The 23,333-nt window shown below is 38.9% G+C and overlaps 1 protein-coding gene across 5 annotated transcripts in view; it reads left to right on the top strand.

Annotated features, from left to right (window-relative positions):
• Window positions 1-878: 878 nt before the first annotated feature.
• The window catches only part of PDLIM3 (PDZ and LIM domain 3), a 44,069-nt gene continuing 21,614 nt past the window's right edge, over window positions 879-23,333 (top strand). For 2 of the 5 annotated variants that reach the window (XM_005282005.5, XM_042842020.2), the window contains exons 1-3: window positions 963-1,251; window positions 20,434-20,585; window positions 22,633-22,717. In XM_005282005.5, coding sequence (XP_005282062.2) covers window positions 1,159-1,251; window positions 20,434-20,585; window positions 22,633-22,717 — 330 coding nt within the window. In that variant the 5' untranslated portion in view covers window positions 963-1,158. Of the gene's footprint in view, window positions 1,252-10,337; window positions 10,466-20,433; window positions 20,586-22,632; window positions 22,718-23,333 lie in introns of those variants that run through there. The other 3 variants (XM_005282001.5, XM_005282002.5, XM_065597944.1) reach the window with 3 other exon arrangements.

Genomic DNA, 23,333 nt, shown 5'->3' with positions numbered 1-23,333 from the left:
GGGAACTATACCAGTACAATAGGAAAGGAAACATCTAAGAACAGCACCACTGGAAAATGTCTCTCTTTTACAGTCAGATATAAAAGAAATGTGAGTCACGATGAAGCAGAAAGATGGAAAGAAAACATCAGCTGCCACAACAGAACCAACTGGGAGCCAGAGTGAGCAGCACAAACTGAACGTACCTGCATAAGAACTACAGAGTCCAAGACAATGCCAAAAGAAAGAGAAGTGGTTATCTATTATACTAGTTGCATTTTTGTTTCCAAGTCTATGTATAAGAAATATCTATGACACTGCTAAAAATTTTCAAGCCAGCACAAACATTTTATATGTGTACACTGTACAAAATATATAGCCCAGTGGTTCTCAAACTTCTGTATTGGTGAGCCCTTTCACACAGTAAGCTTCTGAGTGTGACCTGCCCTTCTAAATTAAACACATTTTTTATAATTAATATTATTATAAATGCTGGAGGTGAAGCGGGGTTTCAGGGGGAGGCTAACAGCTCATGACCCCCTGAAATAACCTCGCGATCCCCAGTTTGAGAACCCTTGATATAGCTGAAAACTTCAAATGAAGGGCTAGAAAGACTTTGTGGTCAAGTAAATGACTGTATCACAAGCTGACTGAAATGCAAAATGATCATTCAGGAGGAAAAAAGCTCAATATTAATTATTTCTTGTTAGGTGAAATGTTGATGATGCTGTGGTATGGTTAAAACAAAGACAGTGCTGTAATACAATCACAACATCAAAAGTGAGACAACGTTGCTTTAAGAGAGAAATAGGAAGTTGTAACCTGAAGCTTACTGAATGCTAGGCTGGGCAGTACACTGTGAGGCAGCAAATAAAGTAAATCTATTTGCTGTAAACTCCACAGAGCTTCCAGACTGTTTTACCAAAGTTGGTACTCCCCCTGTGGGTGAAGGAGACAAGAGACGAGTGACGTCATACAGGAGCAGGGATAAAGTGCTGTTTCTGCAGCTGTGGGATGAGAAAAAACTTCTTAGGCGTATCAAGGATCTGCTGCCCTGTCCAGCAAAGACACTGCTGACAGGATCTTTATTCCTACAGCTCAGCCTTCAGCTCCCTTTACCGAGCTAGGGAAAAAAGAAAAATAATCCAGTAATAGTAGCTATCAGAAAATTGGTGTACAATGCCACAGAACGTCGTTCTCCCAGGACCTGCTCCTTGGGGATTCAGGCTGACAGGAGGGATAGATTTTAACCAGCCTTTGATCATAACCAGGGTATGTGTTCTTTTCCATTTCCCTTTTATTATTTTTAACTTTGTTTTAGTTTTTGCTCTTTGACTTTTCTTGAGTGAAGCAATAAACGAGTGAACTAGCTGCAAGTTGCATTTATTACTGTTGTTCAAATTTAGAGTTGCTGAAAGTTGACAATTTTGAAATGATTTGTGTGTGTGTGAATTTTAAAGAGACTGCTTTATCAGGCAAAAAGGGCTTCATTCGTCTCCTGCTCACACCTCCAAAATGAAATTCCAGTGTCGAGGGGACACTGGCAAGGGAAGAGGACGGTGTGATTTCCCAAAGCACTGAGATTTTCACTTTCCAGTTTCGGACCCCCAGGGAGCCAGAGACTAGCCTAAGATACTGACCATATTGCAGCTCTCATCAGTTCCAGTAACTGGCCCATGTGATCCCTGAGAGAGAGGGGGATTTAGCAGCTGTTCCTTGTGGCTGGATGTTTGTACACTAATCTTCATGTCAGCTTGAGTTAAGAAGAGTTTGTAATACAAATCTTTATCTAATTCAAGATCTGTGTATTGTAAGCAAAGGTAGTGGGGCCATGCTCCTACAAATGTACAGTTCTGTGTTTTCATTTATTTTACATCAGTGATTTATTACAAAGTTATTCTATCATGAACAAGCAAGAAAAAATCCTATGCATTAACTAGTGGCTTTTAGTGATACTCAATATTAATCTCTTATAGTACTTCACATTTAAAGAGGATTAAGAACACAATCCCTCCTCTTTTTTCTGTATTCTAAGATATTATCCTGAAAACTGGCATTTATTTCAGAGACTGTCACTTAATAACTTCAACACACAAAAATCTATTTTCCATTCTTAAAGCAATAGCAAAACATATTTTCTGTCCATTAGGTAAACTTAGTTTAAGTATATATTGCTGAATAGGGCTTTACGTGACATACATCAAAGACCAGAATCAGCATTCTTTATTTTCTGCTGGTTTACAGTACTTGCACATACTGAAAGCATATTTCATTATTCTCTTCCACCTCACTAACATAGTTTTGGAAGTACTGCACTGAGACTCAGAATTTAGACAATATATTAGTACAGTATTACATAAGTATCAGAACTTGAAGAATAAATACATCTGATGATGCCATGCAGTAAAAGTATGTCAAACAGGAGTTTGTAGAAATGGTAAGCACCAAAATTCTGCTGTAAATTACCCTAGTATAAATTTGAAGTAACTCCATGTAAGTTGATAGAGTTACTCCACATTTATACCAGCATAACTGAGATCCACTTTTGCTCTTAAAATATAATGCTCTTAATTTGCTTGATGTTATATAAATGTACATGATAAATGTTTGTTGTACGTGACATGAAAACTTTGGAGAAAAAAACATGTTGCGTAAAAAGAGTGAAAAATGTCTAGATGTATTGGGACTTTCATTGCCTTTTATGGACTTACAAGGGGAAAATAGTTTCCATTATCTCTAATGAAAAATATTTTAGCAGTGTCTGGTTTATATTTTCCCTTTGTTTAGATTAAGTACAATGAGGTTTAAAATTATACTAACAAAAGATAAATTACATTTATTGTAACTTTCTGAGGAATAAATAATTTTGCCATTGACTCATCATCATACCTACAGAGTTGAGACAAAAAAGCTGCTGGTTTGTAGCAAGATGTCAATGCTCATTAATCATGTGTTTCAAGTCGAAGAACTGTTGATATTATAAAATACATATAGGAAAAAGGAAATGTTTAAAGTTACTAGGCTAGAGCTCAGGAATTTTAATGATGGATTTGTTTGATATTAATGACTTTTTCCTGCTAATCAGATTAGATTTTTTTCATATATTTGTTAGTGTCCAATACTGGAAGGTGCTGAGAGTTTCCAGAAAATTAGTGAGCATTCAGACTCTCAGGTGGTGCTCAGCTCCATGCAGGACTAGGTTGAAAAGCAAAGGATATTCACTTAATTTACATAATGGAAATTAACACCTATTTATTCACATTCCAATTAGCATAATGACAAGAAAAAAATATTCCTCAGAAATACTTTTTAAGGATTAAAATAGTAAGCAGTAGGATGGTCACTTAATCGCAGTTAACTCGTGTGATTAACTCAAAAAAATTAATTGAGATTTTAAAAATTAATCACACTGTTAAACAATAAACAATAGAATTATTAATTCAAATTTATTAAATATTTTTGCATGTTTTTCTACATTTTCAAATATATTGATTTCAGTTACAACACAGAATACAAAATGTATATTGCTCACTTTATATTATTTTTATTACAAATATTTACACTGTAAAAATGATTTAAAAACAAGTACTGTAGTGCATTCTCTTTATCCTGAAAATGTAACATAAAAAAGTAAAAAAAAATTTGTTCCATAACTGCATTCAAAACCAAAACAGTGTAAAACTTTAGAGCCTACAAGTCCTCTCAGTCCTACTTCTTATTTTGCCAATCGCTAAGACAAACAAGTTTGTTTACATTTACAGGAGATATTGCTGCCTGCTTCTTATTTACAATGTCACCTGAAAGTAAGAACAGACTTTTGCGTGGCACTTTTGTAGCCAGCACTGCAAGGTATTTATGTACCAGATATGCTAAACATTTGTATGCCCCTTCATGCTTCAGCCACCATTCCAGAGGACATGCTTCCACCCTAATGATGCTTGGTAAAAAAAATAACGCATTAATTAAATTTGTGACTGAACTTCTTGGGGGAAAATTGTATGTCTCCTCTTCCGTTTTACCCGCATTCTGCCATATATTTCATGTTATAGCACTCTCGGATGACGACCCAGCACATGTTCGTTTTATGAACGCTTTCACTGCAGATTTGACAAAATGCAAAGAAGGTATGAATGTAGGATTTCTAAAAATAGCTACAGCATTTGACTCAAGGTTTATGACTCTGAAGTGCTGTCCAAAATCTGAGAGGGATGAGGTGTGAAGCATGATGTTAGAAGTCTTAAAAGAGCAACACTCCAATGCGGAAACTACAGAACCTGAACCACCAAAAAAAAAAAAAATTAACCTTCGGCTGGTGGCATCTGACTCAAATGATGAAAATGAACATGTCCGCTCTGCTTTGGATCGTTAACATGAAGAACCCATCAGCATGGACGCACATCTGGCACATAAATATCTTGAGATGCCAGCTAAAACAGTGCCATGTGAACACCTGTTCTCACTTTCAAGTGACATTGTAAACAAGAAGTGGGCAGCATTATCTCCTGCAAATTGTAACCAAACTTGTTTGTCTGAGCAATTCACTGAACAAGTAGTAGGAATGAGTGGACTTGTAGGCTCTAAAGTTTTATATTGTTTTATATTTTAATCCAGTTTTTTTTTTACATAATTCTACATTTTTAAGTTCAACTTTCATGATAAAGCGATTGCATTACAGTACTTGTATTAGGTGAACTGAAAAATACTATTTCTTTGTTTTTTACAGTGAAAATATTTGTATTCAAAAATAAAGTGAGCAGTGTACACTTTGTATTCTGTGTTGTAATTGAAATTGAAAATGTAGAAAATATCCAAAAATATTTAAATAAATGATATTCTCTTATTGTTTAACAGCGCGATTAATTGTGCGATTAATCATGATTAATTTTTTAATTGAGCGATTAATCACTATTAAATTTTTGAAATTGTTTGACAGCCCTACTAAACAGAAATTGATAGTTTATTGCATCTTTCCAATTATCCTTTTGACTAAAATCCTTAGACAGATGTAACAGCAGTTGGCTATAATCCTTATTCAATCAGAGAAAATCTTTATTAGTGGTGTAATAGAGTGATGTGTAAGGCTATCAGGGACCATCGTACACCTGTTTAGAGAACAGATGTCATCTCAAAAACCCATGTGTGATTTACCTAACCAAACCACAGTAAGACAATCCTCTTGAGTGTTTCAAGCAAACGTAAAATCACAGAGTATGATATTCAGGAAGGGCTAAATATAGAAGTTAAATGAATGTGTTTATTAGCAGGACATAAAGACATAAAAAGCAAGAAGCAAAAAATTAATAAGAAAAATGAAAACAACTGCTGAAATTCTTGGGACTTAACTTACCTACATTTATGTTATGTCTATGGAACCATCCAAAGCCCACTGACTGAAGCCAATTAATTTAATGGAGATACCCTGTCTCCTAGAGCTGGAAGGGACCTTGAAAGGTCGTTGAGTCCAGCCCCCTGCCTTCACTAGCAGGACCAAGTACTGATTTTGCCCCAGATCCTTAAGTGGCCCCCTCAAGGATTGAACTTATAACCCTGGGTTTAGCAGGCCAATGCTCAAACCACTAAGCTATCCCTCCCCCCAATTTGCTTTAGAGTAGGCCTTGAGTGTGCCTGGGAGGAATGGGGGAAGAGAGAGAGAGAGAGAGAGTGTGTCTGTGTGTTGAGGGAACAGTTGAGATAAAAAGAATAATGCATTCTAGGAATTTAACTCCCTTTAAACAAAAAAATTATGAATAAGTGTAAAAATGATGTTTGAGGGAACAGGAGATACCTTCATCAACTTCAGAGTTTCACAGTCTTAATGTTCTCCTATAGAGCTGTATGGCTCCTCACTATGTATACACACATTACTTCTGTTTCACCTATATACATTTTCTTGTAACACAGATGCAAAGACTGTCTTTTTTATTCTCTTCAAAAGAGGTGGATTCTGAAGTATTCATAATTCAGTGTCCCAAAGCAATTTACAAATCAATAGATAGAATAAATGCACTGCAGAAAGAAAATATTTTTCTCAAAATCATATAATTGAAGAAAATTACCCCACATGAGTAAAGTTGTTACCTCACCCACAAAATATTTGCATATCTGATATACGTCCCTATTTTCCTCCTCTTTATTTTAATTATTTTAATCTGAGAAGGGATTTAGATTCACAGCACACTAGACCAATAAACACACAATACTATGGACCAAGGGGACTAAGAAAGCTAGACACCCAATTCCAATTGAAATTCAGTGGGAAATGAGTTCCTGTCTACTCTGAGCGCCTTTGAAAATCCCAGCCCAGATGTTTAAAACTGGATGCAAGAATTATGCTTCACAAATCCCCCATTTACACATGCAAAATGGGGATTTGTAACCTAAATGCCCTTTGCATGTTCAAATATTGATTAAATAAATAGTTTAGATGGCAGGTTTTGAAAAAATTGGCACACTGTCTTATAGACTTTGATCTCAATGAATAAAAACATTAAGAGTGACATACATTGGGTTTTAGGTTCTGTTACTACAAATCTAGTCTACTGATATATCCAATGTATTGTGCCAGTCATCTACACCAGACTAAGGTATTTAGGCACTTAACTTCCAGTGATTTCAATCCATTTATAAAATCCTGGCCCTCTTAGGCCCTGCAATGCTGAGTGCAACAATTCCTAAATACCTTCCAAAATCATCTGGGCCCTAGATTCTATGGTGATAGGTGCATTGGAAATACCAACAATACATATGTTAGTATACATTAATTATATAACTATTTCTTTTTTACTTTTTTGGTTTGTTGCTTGTACATATGCTCGAAGGGAAAACTCTTACTTTAGATTAATTTAGTGTTTTCCGCCACTATCACCAGAATTTCCGCTCTAGGAAATTTTTATTTTATTTCATACCTCTTTTACATTTCAAATTTCAACAACAGATTTCCTGTCTTTATATTTTATTACAAAATAATTTCTCCCCTTTGTTGGTTAAATGACTGCTTCTTGGAGCAGCTAGTCCTGGAACCCACAAGAGGAGAGGCAATTCTTGATTTAGTCCTAAGTGGAGCACAGGATCAGGTCCAAGAGGTGAATATAGTTGGACTGCTTAGTAATAGTGACCATAATATAATTAAACTTAACATCCCTGTGGAGGGGAAAACACCACAGCACACTAACACTGTAGCATTTAATTTCAGAATGGGGAACTACACAAAAATGAGGAGGTTAGTTAAACAGATATTAAAAGGTACAGCACCAAAAGTAAAATCCCTGCAAGCTGCATGGAAACTTTTTAAAGACACCATAATAGAGGCTCAACTTAAATGTATACCCCAAATTAAAAAACATAGTAAGAGAACCAAAAAAGAGCCACCGTGGCTAAACAGCAAAGTAAAAGAAGCAGTGAGAGGCAAAAGGGCATCCTTTAAAAAGTGGAAGTTAAATCCTAATGAGAAAAATAGAAAGGAGCATAAACTCTGGCAAATGAAGTGTAAAAATATAATTAGGAAGGCCAAAAAAGAATTTGAAGAACAGCTAGCCAAAGACTCAAAAAGTAATAGCAAAAACAATGTTAAGTACATCAGAAGCAGGAAGCCTGCTAAACAACCAGTGGGGCCACTGGACGATCAAAATGCTAAAGGAGCACTCCAGGACAATAAGGCTGTTGCAGAGAAACTAAATGAATTCTTTGCATTGGTCTTCACAGTTGAGGATGTGAGAGAGATTCCGAAACCTGAGCCGTTCTTTTTAGGTGACGAATCTGAGAAACTGTCCCAGATTGAGGTGTCATTAGAGGAGGTTTGGAACAAACTGATAAACTAAACAGTAATAAGTCACCAGGACCAGATTGTATTCACCCAAGAGTTGTGAAGGAACTCAAATGTGAAATTGCAGGACTACTAACTGTAGTCTGTAACCTATCATTTAAATCAGGTTCTGTACCAAATGACTGGAGGATAGTGAATGTGACGCCAATTTTTTAAAAGGGCTGCAGAGGGGACCCTGGCAATTTCAGGCTAGTAAGCCTGACTTCAATACTGGGCAAACTGGTTGAAACTATAGTAAAGAACAAAATTGTCAGACACATAGATGAACGTAATTTGTTGGGGAATAGTCAACATGGTTATTGTAAAGGGAAATCATGCCTCACCAATCTACTAGAATTCTTTGAAGGGGTCAACTAGCATGTGGACAAGGGGGATCCAGTGGATATAGTGTATTTAGATTTTCAGAAAGCCTTTGACAAAGTCCCTCACCAAAGGCTATTAAGCAAAGTAAGCAGTCATGGGATAAGAGGGAAAGCCCTCTCATTGATTGGTAACTGGTTAAAAGATAGGAAACAAAGGGTAGGACTAAACGGTCAGTTTTCAGAATGGAAAGCGGTAAAGAGTGGTATCCCCCAGGGGTCTGTAGTAGGTCCAGTCCTGCATGCAGATGCGGTCGCCCCATCTCAAAAAAGATATATTGGAATTGCTAAAGGTTCAGAAAAGGGCAACAAAAATGATTAAGGGTATGGAGCATCTTCCATACGAGGAGAGATTAATAAGACTGGGACTTTTCAGAATGGAAAAAAGACAACTAAGGGGGATATGATAGAAGTCTATAAAATCATGACTGGTGTGGAGAAAATAAATAAGGAAGTGTTATTTACTCCTTCTCATAACACAAGAACTGGGGGTCACCAAATGAAAATAATAGGCAGCAGGTTTAAAACAAACAAAAGGAAGTATTTTTTCACACAACGCACAATCAACCTGTGGAACTCCTTGCCAGAGGAAGTTGTGAAGGCCAAGACTATAAAAAGTTTCAAAAAAGAACTAGATAAATTCATGGAGGATAGATCCATCAATGGCTATTACCCAGGATGGAGAGGGATGGTGTTCATAGCCTCTGTTTGCTAGAAGCTGGGAATGGGCCACAGGGGATAGATCACTTGATGATTACCTGTTCTGTTCATTCCCTCTGGGGCACCTGGCATTGGCCACTGTTGGAAGACAGGATACCGGGCTAGATGGACCTTTGGTTTGACCCAGTATGGCCGTTCTTATGTGGCTTCACTCTGCTCTTGCTCATATTCTTGGGGGAGAGAGATTTATGTTGGGGGGGCAATAGAGCATTTGACTATTAAAAACCCATTTTTCTAACCCAGAGGATCACACCTAAGGTATCCTTAGCTAGGAATTTAAAGTTGGTTAAGAAATGTAGAAACTCTGTCTTTCTTTCCCCAATCCTGATGCATTTTTCAAATGACTGAGCAGAAAAATGCCACAGTGAAGAACTGCACCTGTGCTGCTACGAACATTAATTCCACATGCTGTGTTCTTGACAGTTATCTCTGACAGAGACTGCTATGTGATAGAGAATAGATTTAATGCCTTGGACTTGTTATATCAGAATGGGGAAATGGTCCATTTAATCTGATATCCTTTCTTTAGCAGCAGCCTTTACCTGACACTTTCGAGGAAGATGAAATATTCCCAAATGCACCAGTTGTTCGTTACTATAATCTGATGGGAGGGGATTCTTTCTTGACCACAACTGGAAGTCAGATTTTTTGGAGCATGATAATAGCCCTTACATTTTTTATCCTAACTAGTGTAACTGCAGATTTTATCCTTATTTATGAGCCTAAACACTTTGAATCTTATTTAGCTAGTGATCTCAATAATATTCTGTGGTTTTGAGTTCCACAGCTTAATAATAAAGTATGTATAAAATATTTCTTGCCATGCATGGAAATGTAGCAGTGTAATACCTGTAGAGACAATACAAGAGACAGTTTCATTAGCATTGACCCAGGGGTATTGGTACATTCCACGATTTTAATGGAATCTTTCTTTCTTCAAGAATACAAGACTTTGTTAATCTGTCAATTCCTGGGAAAATGTATTTAAAAAATTACAATCTCAGTTAGCAATTTTATATGTGATGTAATACTTAAGAACTAAGAAAGAGTGCAGTGTTTTTCTGGGCAGTTACAGAATGCTTTCAAATACCATAGAGGCATAAATGTCTTAAGTACTAGACAGTGCAGTAATCTCCCATAAATACACTGCCTGGCAGTGGAAGCTAGGGATATTTGGAAATGGATAGGCAAAAATTACATATAATGGTCTGTTCAGAGCACATTGGAGAGACTATTCTGTATCTGAAGGAATTAATAATTCTGGATCTGATACCACCTGCCTGACGAGTCATCAGTGCTGGCTGCAATGACAGGAAATGGAATTCAGAAGCCAACGATTCTACATTTCATAATTTATTATTATTGTTATTCCAGTAGTGCCCACATTGTGCTAAGGAAGAGGGATTTGTCAAAGGAGAAGGCAGTGGTCTTAAGGATCACTTCAAGAGGACATTCCATGAAAGAGCTGATAAGGGAAAATTTTCAAAGGGGACTATGAGAGAAGAAGATAAATGAGCAGCCTAGGCGGTGACATGATAAGAGAAGACCAGGTGCAGGAAAGCCTGAATTTTGAAGGGCCTTGAAGGTGAGGACAAGAAGCCTGAGCTTTAGGCAGCAGAAAAATGTTCTTGGGGGGAAGGGAGGGGAGTTAAACAGCAAAAGAAATAATTGGATGGTGTAAGAAAGACATTTCTAAATAAAACATCTATCTCTGAAATTTTTATATCTCTATCATGTGTTTGCTTGTGTATACACACACCACATGTGTACACACACACCACATGTGTACATACACACTTGTGAGAGAAATAGTGAAAGAAATAGTGGAATTCCAAATTTGAGAGATGAAATGGTTCTACCTCCTATTGCGTTCTACGGCAACTTCAAAAGGACTTAATTCCATGAGGATGAATTGTGCCAGTAATAAGCAACAGAGGGTCCTGTGGCACCTTTGAGACTAACAGAAGTATTGGGAGCATAAGCTTTCGTGGGTAAGAACCTCACTTCTTCAGATGCAAGAAGTCTTGCATCTGAAGAAGTGAGGTTCTTATCCACGAAAGCTTATGCTCCCAATACTTCTGTTAGTCTCAAAGGTGCCACAGGACCCTCTGTTGCTTTTTACAGATTCAGACTAACACGGCTACCCCTCTGATACTTGTGCCAGTAATGTACTCACTTTGCTATTTGGTAGTTTGTGTTATATTGTTTTATCGTGCAAGTAAAAAAGTACTCCTGTATCAAAGGTTTAATTGAAATTAAATGGATTTCTAGAAGATAGTAGTTTTATAGACTGGAATTGTATTGGGGAAGGCAAAAGTTATTCCTTTTGAGGAAGGTGTGAGTAATATGCACATTGCCCTCAGACAGGAAATACTATAGGTGGACAGACAAATTATGCATCTTTATAACCTCTCTCTTGCAGGGTTTTTAATTCCATATTTCCAAATCAGTGGTATGAGATTCTCTTTAGGATAAACTTCCAAAATATGAATTTTTAGACTTGTTTAGAGTAGCAGTCCTCCAAGTCATCCTTTTGCTTTAATGTTTAAGTCTCTCTCCTTAATCTAAACAAATAGCCTCAAAGTCTAGCTATCAAGCAATAACATCACATTAGAAAGCAAAAACATCAAGAAAGTAGAACAGTTCATCTACCTGGACACCACCATACTAGCCAATGGAGACCTCAAGAAGGAAGTAACATCAATAATAGGAAAGACATCCACGGCATTCACCAAACTCAACAAGGTATCAAAATCAAGGATATACAGCACCAGAACAAAACTGAGAATTTTCAACTAAAATAATCTTAGTATTGACATATAGCTGCAAAAGCTGGAGATTTACCAAAAAGTGAGACAGAAAACAAGACAACTTCAAAAATCAGTGTCTATAAAAAAATTCCCGACACTGAATGGAAAGACTTCAACACCAACAAAGAGATCTGAGAAATCACCAACCAGCAGCTCATCTCTACCAGAATCAGAAGAAATCTCTAAACATATCTGGGGCATGTACACCACATGCCAACATGCAGACTCCTACACAAAGTTGTCAAGTGGAAACCAATTGGTGTGAGAAAACGAGGGCACCTAAGAGAATTCTTAAGGAGAACCCTTAGTAGAGAGGGCAGAACAGCTGTTCTCCACACCATATGAAAGCAATAGCAAATGACTGGGAGGTATGAAGTAGACTACTGTCTGCCTTGTGCACCAACATTGGCATAGGAAGGATGTAATGTAATGTAAAAACAAGTGTCCTAAAGAGGCAGAGGGAAGTCCCACTAAAGATGCCTGGGAATATCATTGAAAAAAATTGCAGAAGATCATCGGATGCCCAAAGCCATGTACAAGAGAGACATACTGTCAGAGAAAACAAGGCTGAAGGGCTTTATATTCACTGTTGTTGAGAAAAGGGATCTTCCTTCCCCAATACTCTCACAGACTAGGGCAGTAGTTCTCAAGCAGGGGTACGCAGAGGTCTTCCAGGAAGTACATCAACTCATCTAGATACTTGCCTAGTTTTATAACAGACTACATAAAAAGCACCAGCGAAGTCAATACAAACTAAAATTTCATACAGACAATGACTTGTTTGTACTGCTCTATATACTATACACTGGAAGTTAAGTACAATATTTATATTTCAAATTATTTATTTTCTAATTATATGGTAAAAATCAGAAAGTGAGCAATTTTTCAGTAATAGTGTGCTGTGACACTGTATTTTTATGTCTGATTTTGTAAGCAAGTAGTTTTTAAGTGAGGTAAAACTTGGGGGTACACAAGACAAATCAGACTCCTGAAAGGGGTACAGTAGTCTGGAAAGGTTGAGAACCACTGGACTAGGGGATTCAAAAACTGTAGCAAGGGAATTTAATTTTTTACAAGTTATGTATTTGCTTTCCACTTATATTTCCCCATTGGCAACCCCAATACAATTTATCCTTCATCCTGGGATCTCCCCTGTCCCTTGGTCTTTACATGACACTATTCCATCAATTTAGTGCTACCCTAGTAAGAGCCAAGAGCTGAGTCAGTGTGACGTTAAGAGACATGGCCAGGCCATTTCTAAAGAGCTGAAGGGGCAGGTCTAAAGACTCCCAGTCAACAACCCAGATGACACTTGCCCCACCAGCACACACAGAGCTACATCAGCAACAACTTCTGAGCCTCAGGGAGAAGAGATTAATCTGAAGCTTCTCCTTTCCACAAGACCTCCAAAGAATTAATAATAATATTAATATAATATGATGGAGATATCCTAACTCCTAGAACTGGAAGGAACCTTGAAAGGTCATTGAGTCCAGCCCCCTGCCTTCACTAGCAGGACCAAGTACTGATTTTGCCCCACATCCCTAAGTGGCCCCCCTCAAGGACTGAACTCACAACCCCTGGGTTTAGCAGGCCAATGCTCAAACCACTGAGCTATCCCCCCAAGAACTAATAAGCTGATCTGCAGAGAGCAAGAATCCCTATAGACAGGGCCGACTCCAGGTTTTTTACCGCCCCAAGCAAAAAAAATAAAAAGAAAGCCAGAGTGCCGCCCTAAGCACATGCTTGGAACGCTGGTGCCTAGAGCTGGCCATGCCTGTAGAGCACTGGCTGTTCAGCCAGGTAGGATTCTACCATATCAAAGGGAGAGGAAACACTGGAATCTGCTTAAAAGCGTGCTATTGTGCACTAAATTTAAAACCTTGGGCTAATAAAAGAATACAACGTTTTGTTACGACTGTTTTGTCAGATATTTTGCTCCCCTCATAATTGCAAGATTCTCAAAGGTATTAGGTGCCTAACTCCTACTGATTTGAAAACTTTCAGAATCTGGGCCTTTGCTCTTGTCCTTTCCTCAGATTTAAGAATCTGTGATCATTCTATCACGATCATGCCTCACCCAAAGACAAATGTATTAACACCCTTTACAGACTTATCAGTTTAACTCATTTACAGGGCTGGCTGTAAATAGTGTTATACCTGAAAACAGCTGATGGTGCATTTTGTATGGAGACATTTTCAAATGTACTGAATTAGGAGCACTTTCTTTCATTTATTTATTTAAAGCTTAAATTTAAAGCTCATTAGAGTGAGAAACCAGAATCACTTTGGTACGTATTCATTTATTTTATTAATTATTATTCATACTGTGGTAGTGCCCATAGGCCACAACCAAGTTGGACCCCTTTGTACGAGGTGCTGTACAAATATATAATAAATTAATGCTCTCAATGTGGGCAAGTTTTCTAACACAGGGCTAAATTGTGGTAGTTAAGCATTACCCTGTGTCACCCTAACAGAATTTCTAGAAAACACTGTGTTTCAGGTTGGAACAATGTCTCTGTATCTTTGCAGAGAACAGTCACTTTTAGTCACTAGAGAAACTCTTGATTGGCTACCATAGGTTTTAAGCGTGTTTCCTTTACCATGAAAGAAACCATGTCAAAATACTGTTGGGAATGTTATGAACAAGTCTGATGTATGAACAAGTCCTCCATTTAAGATTGTTGTAAGAGACAGTCAAGGGACCACACTGAAAACAAAGCCTAATAGAGTCTGCCCAGAAATTAGCACCATGTGGGCAGAGGGGTCACATTCATACAGGTGCATGGCAGTATGAAACACACAGAAACTGAGAACAGACAAGAACTGGGAAGGGGGGGAGAGTGGGGAGAAACCCAAGAAGGAGGCTGTAAGCACATGTGATCATGGAAAAAAATAAATAAATCTTTTGGATCTTGTGTTGACTGAAGAGGCAGTAAGGTAAGAAACTGCTCTTTTTGTTCTTGATTCCTTCTGCATTCACAGTCACAAAATTTTGTACATTCTTTGTAAATAAGCAAAATTGCATCAAACAAATACCCAACTATCACCAATTTCTACTCCCAACTGGAGCAACCTACTAGACACTGAATTTTTAGCAAGCAGCTCAGGCCAAAAAGTGGCAACACTGGTGTCAGAAGTGTGATCCAGTTTCCAAGTAGAGAGATTGTGAGCTGGTGGTATTCCTGTTGAACCAAGATGCAACAAATAATGGAGGTTCTTGCAGAAATAAAAAATGGCCAGCAGGATTTAAAACAAGACCTCAAATAGGAGCTGTAGACTTCGCAAAAGTAATTCAGACAAGACCTAAAACAAGATCTAAAACAAGAGCTGGAGGTTTCCCAGAAAGGGCTCAGAACTTGCACGTTGAGATGAGTTTGTTGTATGGAGCTGCAACTAAAAAACACGTGGACAGACTGGGAAACCAGTGGCAACACACCCGGGCTAGAATGGTAAAACAGATTGATGAGGTGAACAACAATCTGATTAAAGTTTGTCCATGAATCAGTGGAAACCAACAGACTTTGGCCAATTTGGAACTTGCTCAGATGAGTTGCAGCATGGACTTGAGTTGAAAAATTCAGGTCCAGAAGGAAATCAAAGGGTCACAGGCCACAGTGGAAGATAGCTGTCTGGATGAGGAACTGAGCCAGCCGGAGGTCTAGGGTAATACCAGACATTTACAACAATTTTCTGCCCCATTTGTAACCCACCGAGGCTCAGAGGGGACAAGTCAGTTTGTCCCAGCTCAAATAATGAAAAAACTTCTTGGCAGGGGCGACGCATGGAAGGGCATGCGGGGTCACATGCCCCTCCCCCTCCCCCCCCAGATTTGCTGGTTGGCTTATACAGAGCATGCTCACATGGACTGAGCATGCTCAGTAACACTGCTGAAGCTGGCTGCCCTCACTCTGCCGCCCTCCTTCCCCCACTATCAGCAAGCACGGGTCGTCTCTGCTGGGAGGCTCATTTGGTTCAGTTCAACATTATAGCTCAAATGAATGGCTGGGAGGAAAGACAGAAATGGGGATTACTATCAGCCAACTTGGGTGGGCCAGCTCTAATTGTGCTACAGAACTTACCCACAGAAAAAAAAACTGAATTAGCCAGACCTGGTACAAGCCCTTGACATGCAGTTTGGAGTTAGCCATCAATCTGATCTGGCCCAGGTACAGCTAAGAGGCTATAGCTAGAAGTAGAAGGAAAGAAGAAATCCCATGTGAGCTGGCAGAGAACCTGCAAAGACTTATGTTCTGAGCATCACCAGATACCATCAAGGCTCTCAACGCTAAACTGGCAATGGACCAATTTATAAATGCTTGGCTGGACTTGGACTTGCGGCTCAAAATCAGCAAAAGGAATCCAATTTTCCACAGAACTTGAATCTTTTCTTGTAACAGTGTCCAGAAGATAATGTAGCTGCTAGTGTAGAAGATGGAAGCTGATCACCATGAGCCCTGTAAATACAGCTCTGTGGTCCCATATGTATGATGAAAGAAGAGATTCTAATCTGTTTCAGGACCTTATTGAATAAGAAGAAAAACTGATAAATTTGGTGTGTAAAACAAGGGAAATTGGCAATAATGCAAAAATTAAAGGAAACAGTTCAGTTAAACGTTGGTACTGTGACAAAATTGGCCACAGAAAGGATTGTTATCAATATAAGATAGGCCAAGAGAGACTCTTGAAAGTGTCTAGTGAAAGCCCCTTCCCCAGTTCAGGAAATGAAGGAACACCAACCTGAAGGGACAAGGTTAGGGGAGATACAAGGACCAACCCCACAGATTTTGTTTAGAGCTTGGCAGTCAAACAACAATAATAGGAGTATGGCTAATAACACCACAGAAACATTAACCCAGGAACCAAACCCTGTAATAAACCCCATTGCCTACTCTGTCCCCATACCTACTCTAGTGACACCATCATAGGACCCAATCACACCAGCCACACCATCAGGGGCTCATTCACCTGCATATCTACTAATGTGACATATGCCATCATGTGCCAACAATGCCCCTCTGCCATGTACATTGGCCAAACCGGACAGTCTCTACGTAAAAGGATAAATGGACACAAATCAGACATCAGGTATGGTAACATACAAAAGCCAGTAGGAGAACACTTCAATCGCCCTGGACATTCAATAACAGATTTAAAAGTAGCCATTCTTCAACAAAAAACACTTCAAAAACAGACTTCAAAGAGAAACTGCACAGCTACAATTCATTTTCAAACTTAACACCATTAATCTGGGCTTGAATAGGGACTGGCTGGTTCACTACAAAAGCAATTTTCCCTCTCTTGGTATTGACACCTCCTCATCAATTATTGGGAGTGGACCACATCCACCCTGACTGAATTGGCCTTGTCAACACTGGTTCTCCACTTGTAAGTTAACTCCCTTTTCTTCATGTTCCAATATATTTATGCTTGTATCTCTAATTTTCACTCATGCATCTGAAGAAGTGGGTTTTTTACCCACGAAAGCTTATGCCCAAATAAATCTGTTAGTCTTTAAGGTGCCACCAGACTCCTCGTTGTTTTTGTGGATACTAACACGGCTATCTCTCTGATACTTGGCTATTAACTGTGTAATCAATGTCAGGAAAGATGTCTTACAAATTCTATCTGTGAAATTCCCTTTAAAGATACGGCCCAGGTGGGATAAATTATTTGTAGGTAATTGGTTTGCAGTGGAAAAATTGTCCTGCCCCTGGGGGCATTATAACAGCTACATGCTTTGGTAGCTTTCCAACAAAGGAAAGATAGAGAGTGGCTGAAATCTGTTTTGAGACCCAGGGTCTCAGGGCAATCTTAGCTGCTAAAGCTCTTGTGAACCTGAAATAAAAACTGATCCCATTTGGTTGCTGAGTGTTTCTGACAAGCAGCAAATAGAAAAAAAGGGAAAGTGATCAGCACACTGAAAAAGGCTTTTGTGACTGTTCCTGTCTTGGCCTATCCATGTTTCAAATCCCCTTTCATATTGGACACAGAGGCTAGTTCTTACAGTTTGACTGACAGAATTTCAGCTTGCCTGCCTGACCACCTCCCACCCAAATCTGAGAATGTAGCTGGGGAAGTTGAGGCTAGAAAAGTTGTTACAGAGATGAATTCCCCATTCAGATAGAACAGGCAGGGTCTGCTTCAGCCAGCAAGTTCAGCAGAAACAATAGGCATTCCTCAGGGGTTGACTGAAAGGTGATATGAAACTATCCTGACAGAAAGATACTGTAGAAATGTAAATAGTTAAGCTTGTATCAGTAGCAATATGCTAAATTATTTCTTTCTGTTTAGGGTGGGGTTATTGGGTATCGTCATTTTAGGCCTCATTGGGATGACAGACAAGGCTGAGGTGAGTGCGGGGGGTTTATTGTAGGTGAAACCTTATTATGGGCTCAGTTAAAAATTCATTCAAACTGATGTATGAACAAGTCCTCCATTTAAGATAGTGTAAAAGACAATTAAGGGGCCACAACTAAAACAAAGCCTAAGAAAGTCTGCCCAGAAACTAGCACTATGTGGGCGAAGGGTTCAGCTGGGTATTGTGACCAGGTGTGTGTAATGGTGTGAAAATACACAGAAACAGAGGCCAGACAACAAGGGAGAGAGGAGGAGAGGCAAGAAAGCCAAGCAGAAGCCTGTAAGCACAATAGGCATGTCTAGACTGCAGCAGCAAGTCTCAGAGCCCAGGGCAACTGACTTGGGCTCACACTACAGGGCTAAAAATAGCAGTGTAGACATTCTTGTTCAGGCTGGAGCCCGGGCTCTGAAACCCAGTGAGGGTGGCGGGTATCAGAGCTCAGGCTCCAGTTTGAGCAGGAACAACTTCAGAGCTATTTTCAGCCCTGCAGTATGAGCTGAGTCAGTTGACCCAGGCTCTGAGACTTGCTGCCATGGTTGTTTTTTTGTTTGTTTTCAGGGTAGATGTGATCCTGGAAAAAAACTAGAGAGTAAGTTTTTGGGTCTGTTTTTTGGTAAAGAGTCTTGGGGGCTGTAAGCTAAAAAATCCTCCATTTGTTCTTGGTTCCTTCTGCATTGAGAGACACAGGATTTTGTACATTCCTTGTAAATAAACAAGACTGCATCAAAGAAAATACCAGACTCCATCAATTTCTACTTCCACCTGGAACATCCCGGGGGACCCAAACTTTGACTAGCTGCTCGGGTTGAAAAGGGCCAATACAAGCAACAGGAGGAACAAATTTAGGGTTACCATACGTCCGGTTTTTCCCGGACATGTCCGGCTTTTCGGCACTCAAACCCCCGTCTGGGGGGAATTGCCAAAAAGCCGAACATGTCCGGGAAAATGCCGGCCAGGCACTTCCCCTCCCGCGGCGGCTCTGCTCCTCCCCTGACTCTTCGGCTCTGTTTAAGAGCCGAGCTGCCCGAGCGCTATGGGCTTCAAGCAGCCCCCTTGCCTCTGGACCCCAGCAGCCGGCCGGGCACTTCCCCTCCCGGGCTCCGGCGGCGCAGGGTCCGGAGGCATGGGGGCTGCCCGAAGCCCAAGCGCTACCGGCTTCACGGTTTGCTGGGCAGCCTCCAGACCCTGCGCCCCCGGCTGGGCGCTTCCCCTCCTGGGCTCCAGCTGCGCTAGGGAAGCGCCGGCTAGGAGCGCAGGGTCTGGGGACTGCCCGGCAAACCGTGAAGCCGGTAGCGCTCGGGCAGCCCTTTCCGCGTGGCTGGGAGTGGGAGGGAGCGGAGTTGGGGCGGGGAAGGGGCGGAGTTGGGGCGGGGCTGGGGTGGGAAATGGGCGGGGCCAGGACACCGTGGAGGGTCCTCTTTTTTTATTTGTTAAGTATGGTAACCCTAAACAAATTGCTCTTCTCCCATTAAAAGCTGGTTTTTCTCTTTCCCAGCAGTTGAGAATGATCTTTTGGTAAGGATAGAGGGGTAGCTCTGCTTCAACCTCAATGATGGTCAGTGTCTAAAAGGTACAATCTGGTCCTTCAAAGGCTGTGAATTAACAGATCTGTTGAGATGAAATGCTGGTTTGGTGTAAAATGGCTTATCTGGTTGGATTTTAAATGTCACCATAATATTTTTCTTGTAAAGTAGAGGGCCTGTATAGAAATATAGCGTCAATTTAGAAGCATGTAAAATCTCATATTCACAGGCAAGGATGACATCCAGAATTTGTGAGGGATGGCCTTTTTTAGGTCATAATTATAGCTGCCAGCCTTTCCTGTTTGCAAATATGCAAATATTCTCTCCGGATTTATATTTTATTGGATTAATAAATATTTAAACCATTTTACACAGAAAAAGCATTGTAAAAAGCAAAGAAAAATATAACAGCTAGATAAAAAAAATAAAGGAAAAACAAAGGGGATGCAGAGGAAAATAGATAAAACCTGAAAGAGTTTCTACATGCAGCTGGATTTTTTTAGGAAATGTGTATTTAAAAAAACCTTTTCTTATTTTCTTTTCAAAACCACGCGGTGACAGCATAGCTGTAAAGACAACAGGTAGAATTAATTAGGAGAAGTGAACAATTAGAGACAAAGTGAGCACTCAATTTTTTTGCTTGTTTCTGAGAAAGCATAAATATTCTTGCTGTAATTTTTGTTTTTAACATTGGGATTATATTACATTTTAGTCTCAAACCTGGTAAAATATTAGAAAATACACAGAGTATTCAAAAAGTAAAAATTAATATTACTGTTATTTAGAGAGATTCACAGATGTGCTTTAATTAAAAAAAATATTAAAAAATAAATTATATTTTTCTTATATCTTTTAGATTACTCCAGGAAGTAAGGCTTCAGCAGCCAATTTAAGTCCTGGTGATGTCATTCTAGCTATTGATGGCTATGGTACAGAGAACATGACTCATAATGATGCACAGGAGAGAATTAAAGCAGCATCACATCAACTTTGTCTCAAAATTGAGAGGTATTTCATTATATGTATGGACCACAACATCATATTTACTTTTGGAGGAGACATTAAGAAACTGGGGTCTTTTTTCCTCTTATTCGATGACTGTCTAGGTAGACATTACATATTCCATGGATCCTTTCAAAAAGAATAAGGAATGATCTAATTGATAGTATTCTATTTCTTAATTAAACAGATACCAGCGTCTAAGATTCTGTGTATGATATTTCTGAATTCATAAGGGTTTTTACACTTTCTGTCCATTGACTTAAACAGGCTTTGGATCATGTCTATAAATCCTGCACTATCAGTATTATTTTTGTAGCACCGCTAATGTGCATGGAACTTTACAGACATACAGGAGACCAGGGGTCCAATTTGCAAGGTGCTGACCATCTCTTCTTCAATGGGAATAGCATCTCACAGGATCAGGCCATTACAATCTAGGGCCCTAATTCTGCAAACACTTATGCACATACTTAACATTACTAACATGAGTAGCACCATTCACATCAATGGGACTACAGATGGTTGTAAAGTTAAACACATGCAAAACCAGTTGCAGGATCATGGCTTAAAGCCTCAATTCAGGAAAGCATCCCTATTGAGGATGGCATTTAAGCATGTGTTTACCTTTAAAGTTTGAAGTCAACATGAACTTAAGCACATATTTATAAGTTAAGTGAATGCTTAAGTGTTTTCCTGAATCAAGGTCTAAATTAAATAGATAGCATAACAACAAATGACTCATTCCTTTAGGCAATGCTTTGGGATCACAAGAGTGCAAGGTGCTTCATAAAATTATGTTTTCTGGACCTGAATCTGCAGCTGTAGTTCTCACAACATTTCTACTAAGGTTGATGAAAATTCTGTGCATGGGGCAGCTGTAAACTCAGTCCATAATATATCAGTGTTTTAAATATATGAGCCACAGATGAAAATTTAACTCAGTCATTAAATTGCCACAGAGATAACTTTTAAAATATGCTGACCATATTACTGCAGTTCTCCTTTTCATGTCAAGAAACATGTTTATTGGCGAGAGCACTGTGGCTACAGCACAGGTTTGGGAGTCAGAGAATCTACATTTTATTTAAGGCTCTCTCACTGACTTGATGTATGTCAGTGTTAGGGCCTGATTTTAAGAGTAAGATATGTGTAAGTAAGCATGTAAAAATTCTAAATTTACACACATAATTACTACTATTATGCATGCCAAAGGGATGCAAAGGATCATTTGCACAGTTACCCAGTCTGCATACAAAACTGTAACAATTCATGCTCAAATTATGCTTTTTACATATGTCAATTGCACTTACCTAATTTTGAAAAACAGGCCATAAGTTTCTGCATTTTCCCAACTGAAATTGTAATAACTTCACATGGTTGCTTTTCAGGCTTGCTTAATTGGTATTTGTGAAATGCTTTGAGAACCTCAGGTGAAAGGTACAAAGGGCCTGCTGCTCCTGGTATCACTGAACTCAAGAAAAAACAATGAGGAGTCCTTGTGGCATCTTAGAAACTAACAAATTTATTTGGGCATAAGCTTTCGATTCAATTGGCCTCGTTAGCAATTACCCGGCCTCGTTAGCACTTACCCCCCACTTGGTAACGCAACTCCCATCTTTTCATGTGATGTATATTTATACCTGCTTACTGTATTTTCCACTCCATGCATCTGATTAAGTGGGTTATAGCCCATGAAAGTTTATGCCCAAATAAATTTGTTAGTCTCTAAAGTGCCAAAAGGACTCCTCATTGTTTTTGCTGATACAGACTAACACGGCTACCCCTCTGAAACCTGAACTCAAGAAGAAACTATTATAGAGCCATGCATAATCTTCAGTACGGTGTATCTTCATGTATAACTTACTATGTACGTTTTCTGACTAGTAAATTCACAAAAACAACACATAAGATTCTGTCCACATCATTAAAAGAATTTTATATGTTAAAACATTCAAAAAGATTTTTGAACAAACTTCAGATTTTAAGTTTGCAGTGTATATATTTCATGTATATGTGCCATGTTTATGGGAGGGATTTTTTCTCTTATTTATAGGGCAGAAAGTAGATTATGGTCTCCACAAGTTTCAGAAGATGGCAAAGCTCATCCCTTTAAAATAAATTTGGAAGCTGATCCACAGGTAAGAAGTTTTATAAGTCACCAACATATTTCAATATAGCTTTTCACATTCTAAATTGTCTCATTCATTGTCATAATTCTTTATAGCACATTTCCTCCACTAACTGTCTACTTAACTTGATATAAATCATAAAATGTATTAAATACATGGACATGATTTTAAATGATTGACATTTTAAATTTCACATTTACATTTAAATAAAACCTAAAATTCTCTTGTGGAAAAACTGCAGAGTGCCTCAAACGTTCTCTCAAAACTTTACACTTCACTATAGTTTTATTATGGAAAGAAAATATCTCCTTTGATACTAATGTTGTTTAAATTGCTGTATCTCTTTTTGATATTTCATCCGTCATATTTTTTATTTCTTCAGATGGGACTAAATGTCAAATATCAAAATTATTCAGTTATAATACCATAGCAGTCTTTGTGACGTGACAGACAGTTGAACCGGGTGCTGCAGTAAGGTTGAGTATCTTTAACTCAATAAACAATTGTGGCACCATGCAAAGCCACAGAGCTTTAGAAAATTGCAAATTCTGAATTTGTGGAAGACTAAACTATTCAGACAGCCATCAAATGGATTAGTCATAAACTGGATCATTCTATCTGTAGC

The sequence above is a fragment of the Chrysemys picta genome, chromosome 5 (assembly GCF_011386835.1).
Source record: "Chrysemys picta bellii isolate R12L10 chromosome 5, ASM1138683v2, whole genome shotgun sequence".
Lineage (NCBI taxonomy): Eukaryota > Metazoa > Chordata > Testudines > Emydidae > Chrysemys > Chrysemys picta.
The sequence above is the reverse complement of the archived record's forward strand: the minus strand, read 5'-3'. Positions and strand labels throughout refer to the sequence as shown.